At 36.4% G+C, this 5,701-nt stretch overlaps 1 protein-coding gene across 1 annotated transcript; it reads right to left on the reverse strand.

The window, feature by feature from the left end:
• Window positions 1-266: 266 nt before the first annotated feature.
• On the reverse strand, window positions 267-1,419 carry LOC141482772 (uncharacterized). The gene is made up of 2 exons (XM_074176565.1): window positions 1,220-1,419; window positions 267-1,159 (listed from the first exon to the last, which is right to left on the reverse strand). Exon 2 carries the CDS (start codon window positions 1,156-1,158, stop codon window positions 430-432), a length of 729 nt encoding a protein of 242 aa, XP_074032666.1. The 5' UTR covers window position 1,159; window positions 1,220-1,419; the 3' UTR covers window positions 267-429.
• Between the last annotated feature and the right edge of the window lie 4,282 nt (window positions 1,420-5,701).

The raw sequence follows: 5,701 nt of genomic DNA on the forward strand, positions 1-5,701 counted from the left end.
AACTGAATGTTTCATCAGATGATTCCTACTTTTATACTTTTGAGAGGGAGTGGGAGAGAGTGGGGATTGAGTAGGGGTAAATTGCAAAGTGACATAAGACATATTCAATGAAAGAGATACTTGAATTTTTTAAATTTTCTTCACATGAAATTATTTACAAGTGATTAGAGAACACAAAAATTGATGTGAGGTATTTGTCTAGAAGAACATGGAATTGAAATAAAAAAAATTAATAATAATATGAGGAAGTGAAGAAAAATGCTCCAACCATCGCATTGTTCATTGTGTACCAAACCAAAAAAACAATGTACACCCTTTATTTCACTTCCTTTTCCTTTATTTAATATAAACTTAACAAATATAAACTTAAAACTACCATAATTAAATATTCCTAACTAACCTAAAACTAATCTTATATTTATACTTAATCTACAAAAAAGGGTCCATAGCAGTCCATAACCTTTTGTGTAGCTCTATCGAAGAGGTCGCCGCTTCACACCTTTCCTCCAGAGATGCAATATCACGATCTAGTTCGGCCATTTCTTTCTCTAATTCCCTACGTCGCTTAACCTTTTCACCCTTTAGGCGGTTCATGTTAGCCAACGATGCCTCACTAGATCGGGCAGCATGTTCTATTTCTTTGCACCTCTGTAGTAAAGTATTCATCTTTTCACTCACCTCTCCGATAGGCTGTCGCACTTGTGACACCAACACCTCAGGATCCGCCGGTGTCGCTGGCAGCGGTGGTAGTGGCGCCACCAACGGAGTCAATATGACTAACTCCGGAGAAGACACCCTCGGAGTTTCCAGTGCTGCTGCAGGTGGTGTAGAGGCCCTCTTACGAGAGGTCGACCAACTACCTGCATAAGGATTAGTCCTATTGCAAGTAGCTCGGTACTTAGGAATAGGACCAAGCCTCGCTGCAGGTCGTTGGCAAACCTTCTTCATAGCCCTGACTTCCTCCTCCTCCTCGAATAAGTCAGGGCTGGTAGATCTGCACCTAACTCGCGAAGTGGTTGCCTGGTCACTGGTCACCGGCCCCGAAGTGGCTGCCTGATCACTGGTCACCGGCCCCGAAGTGGCTGCCTTCTCCTGGTCACTGGACACCGGCATGATGGATGCCACAGCATTATTTGTCTCCTGGGTATTGGTTGCCATTCTGAAAATGAAAAATAATACAAAGTTAGTTGATATAAAAAAAATAACATTGTTAACTTACTCAAAATTCAAGTTGGTCACTGGAAGGTACTGCGCTATACTGGAGTGGACTGCTCTCGATGAGATGACTTGTCGTACTGAATGTTGTGGAATGCTCTCCGGAGGGTATCGACATCAATGCGCGAGTGGTGGGAAAATGGTGGGAGCGCGCATGCGCGTTAGGGTAGGGGTGTGCATCCGCAAGTGTTGGGAGTTGGGGGTGGGGCGGGGCTTTGGGAAGGGGGCGGGGCTTAGAGGAGGGGCGGGGCTTAGGGGAGGTGGGCGGGCTCTCTGAAAAGTGGGTGGCGACGAGGGGAGGCTTTCAGGCCACGCCCCGTAAATAATAACCGTGAATAATAACCTAACCTAACCTAACACCTAACCTAACGTATGTATGACCCTAATCTACAGTATGTATAAACCTAACCTAACCTAATCTAACCTAACCTGACCTATCGTAAGTATTAACCTAACCTAATCTAACCTAACACCTAACCTAACGTATGTATGACCCTAACCTACAGTATGTATTAACCTAACCTAACCTATCGCGGGGGTAAATTCACCATGTTGGTTCAATTAATACGTCATCTGTTGGTTTTGGTTCTATTATTCTAACATTTGGATCAATGTCCAGTCCTGGATATCCCAGTCCACCTGATGGCCTGACTTTATGGTTTTTCTCCAAAACTTCAACTCTCTGTTCCAGTGCATCAGACTTTTTCATTGTAGTCGCTGTTATGTTTGACATAGCATCAAATTTTTTATTTGTAGACGCTGTTATGTCAGACATTTTTATGTCTACATCATTTGTAAGTTTGTCAAATTTACGAGTGAAAGTTATCCGAGCCTCTGCAATTTTATCATCAAATGCTTGACGGGCATCGCGAGCAATATTGCAGCTTGTAGGGCTAGAAGTATAACCTCCTTCGTTCCGTTAATTTCCCCCTCAAGATATGATACAGTTACACAATCACTCTTGTCAATTGGCTCACTTGTATTTTTCAATATTTTTCTTTGTATGTCATAATGACCATCTTTTGTTGATTTAAAACCAATCCCGGGAGGACCTCGAATGACATTTCCACCCAATTTTCTTTTTATACCAAATGTATCGATTGTTTTAGACATTGTGCACTCTACGATGATTCTTTTCAAAGTGATATTTCTTTCATTTACATTATGCTATATACTTTGCAGTAATTGGTTAGGAAAATAGAAATGAAACAAATAATATTTTTATCATTTTTTATTCATCTAAGTAACTTGGTAAAAGTGATACATATACAATACATAATACAATAATCACAAATAATCACAAATAAGAATGTTCCGGTTTGAAGGAATAAGCAATAATACTTCGAATTATAATTCAATTATTCATCTCTACAGTCAACAAATTAATTAGTTGGTCTAAGGCGCTCTCTTGAGAAAAAGAATGAACGATTTCAGACACCTAACGAATGTTATCATTAGGATCATTTCGATAAAACTCTATATCGCTATGACCCCATGGAAGAGTTCGAGTGGTATTCGGAATGAGAAATCCCTTGTCGTCATGATACGATAAAGCGACTTTATTTTTCAATTCAGTGTAAATATCATGCAATACGCTTCTGAACGAGTTCATCTTCCTGAATATCATACCTCCCTCTTCAATGATTTTTTCATAGTCTTCACATGTCAATTCATTCTTTATAACAGATCGTTTCACACCTTTGGCCTTCTTCAGTTCACCATCAACAGATTTCACGTAATACGCTTTAGCACCTGTACCGTAAAAGCTGATTATTGGATCATTTGGGAATTCATCTTTGAAATTACCCAGAACTGACTTTGTCACTGGAATATTGAATTGGTTTCCTATTTTATAATTAGATGTATCGAACGTATTTATATTATTTTTGATAAAGTCATAGAAATTGTCTGTATTTACTTTGAGAATGAGGGAGTCGGTATCAGTATAGAGTAAGGACGCATCTTTTCCAAACTGTTGTTTGATACATCCATAGAAAAAATTATACATAACTGTTTTAGATAATTCTAGAATGGAAAATCTTAAATATAGTGGTTTATCATAATGAACTTTTACTCTAGCCAATTGAATGGCAACAAAATTTTCTGTAAAAATAAAGCATTTTTTAAAATTTGGTCGCGATATGAGACAACTAGCACCTATAGTTCTTTTTATATTTTCCCAATGTGTAATGAGTCTAACATCAATTCTATTGTCTACGTTTTCCATTGTTTTTCCATAGACTGCATTATTCATTAGTTTGTAGAAATCTTTTTCAGATTTGTTATTAGACCTATTACGCATTTCAGTATTCAAATCTATATAAGGCTTCATCCAACATGATTGCTTAAACCTCAATACTCTATGTGTGTTCATCACTATCAAACCATGATTGACAGCTTGCTGTAAGTTTCTATAGTGAACAATTTATTTTCTTTTGCCGTTTAAATTAGGAATTAATTTGGGAACTTTCGATTATGCATATGGAGGTATCAAACGTTCAGCTAAGAATGGTAAATCGGAATGTTTATCATGAAGTTCTTGGGGATAATGTATATCCACTTCCAATACACATCCATAAGGACTATCAATATCCACAGTCATTATATCAAGATTGAGAATTTCATGAGGTGCTAACCATGAAAATTCACCTGGTTCATTTGGATTATAATTCGGTAAAAATTTATTGTTTGCTTTATGTTTCCTTTCACTACATTGACTTATTCCACCACGAATATCTTTTTGAAAGAAGTGAACCATATCAATATCAGTTAGTAATTCCAATTCAATATAAGTATATTTCAACATGGCATTCCACGATAATCCGGGTGCAGTGAAGTATTGTGCCGGATCCAATTTATATTTATCAACAGATATATTTCTGAAGTTTTCAAAAATGTCACATAATAGTAACACATCTGACTTCAAATATAAATCAGAGTATTCACCCAAATCCTGACATTCGAATAAATTCCAAACAAGTTGAGCTCTCCCATAATCATTATCTGATATATGTTCACAATTGAGTTTATCATAAAATTGATTTTTGGTTGGAAGTCTTGGATGATTCAGTTTTTCGATGTCATCAACAAAACTATAGGTAAATACACCTTTCTTTCTCATCAAATTGAAATTTTCAATTTGTGGGAAATGTTTGCGCATCTCGATACACTGATCAGATGTTAAATTTGCACCTAAATTCTCCAAAGAACTAGGCATGAATCTGAAACTATCAATGAATCTCATTTTCAAATAATTCTTTTCCACCCTACCATCTTTATCCGTATAGGAGTGTGTAAAGAGATGTTTTGTGAAAGATATATATTTCTCATTAGTTTGTGGGATGACATCCACTTTATCTTTGTTTTTATACAATTCCTTTATGAATAAATGACAATCATATCCACTGAGATTGTGAAAAATTATAGGAATGAAATTTGGTAATTTAAAATTCAAATTACAAGATGAATGAGCAGCAGGGGACCTTTTTTTTCCTGTGAGGTGACAATGATCCCTCACTTGGACTTCGCCATCATTAAATTGTTTAGAACAAATGCCACAATTTGTGGCAGAAGCAAACTGTTCCTCTTCCTCAGGAGTTTGTACATCCATAGGAATAGGAAACCTGAGATGATTTTCATAAATATTTTTCAAATCATCTTCGATTCTGCTAACGAATTTCTGGGCTGCATCCAAACCCCTATACGAAACAAATTTTGATAAATCATCATTGTATGAATATTTAAACAAATAAGCAAATGAATAAGGCTCATGTTTGAGTGTCTTGATTGAATACGAGTATTCAGGATTTGGTTTAGTGGTTTGAATCGGCTTCAGTACTGATTCAAAATCGGCATACACTACAAATGGTACCTTCATTTGTTTCTCAAAGTTTTCAAAAGTTAGTATATTTTCAGGTACCGTTTTCCCATATTTATTGACTTTGAAATTGGTTGATGGTGTTGTAGTACTCAAGTGATTACAATCATTTATCTTATGACGTAATAGTAATTGTTCATTAGAAAAATATAATAAACAGCCATCACAAAAATATTTCTTATGTTCATGAGCCGATAATTGGCTTGAAACTAATCTTGAAAGATCTTTGACCCAACAGTAATGATTATTACCGAAATCATCTGTGATAAGTAACAAATTGACATGTCTTCTAAGTCTTCTCTGAGAGTGACGTAATGGTCCAATTATTTCATACATTTTTTTACCCTTCTCGAATTCACTTTCTAAACCGTACACATCAACTGAAATATCATTCTTGTCTTCAAATTTCACAATATCCTTCAACTTTACCGGAAAATTCATACCTGTTACATCTATGACTGTACTGAAATGTGGATACGATTAAACCTCTGACGTTCTATCGATTGCAGGATGTAGTGCTGAAGTGATAGCCCATGCAAAACAATGCTGATCTTCATTACGGACATTAACCACGGCCTTCCTACGCTCGATACATTCAGGCAGCTTCAC

This window comes from Leptinotarsa decemlineata, unplaced genomic scaffold, assembly GCF_025532065.1.
Source record: "Leptinotarsa decemlineata unplaced genomic scaffold, Ldec_3_MD MMD2_P_RNA_scaffold_14, whole genome shotgun sequence".
Classification (NCBI taxonomy): Eukaryota; Metazoa; Arthropoda; class Insecta; order Coleoptera; family Chrysomelidae; genus Leptinotarsa; species Leptinotarsa decemlineata.

Excerpts from the sequence above, each read along its gene's own strand:
- LOC141482772 (XM_074176565.1), bottom strand. The coding sequence starts at position 1,158 with ATGGCAACCAATACCCAGGAGACAAATAATGCTGTGGCATCCATCATG.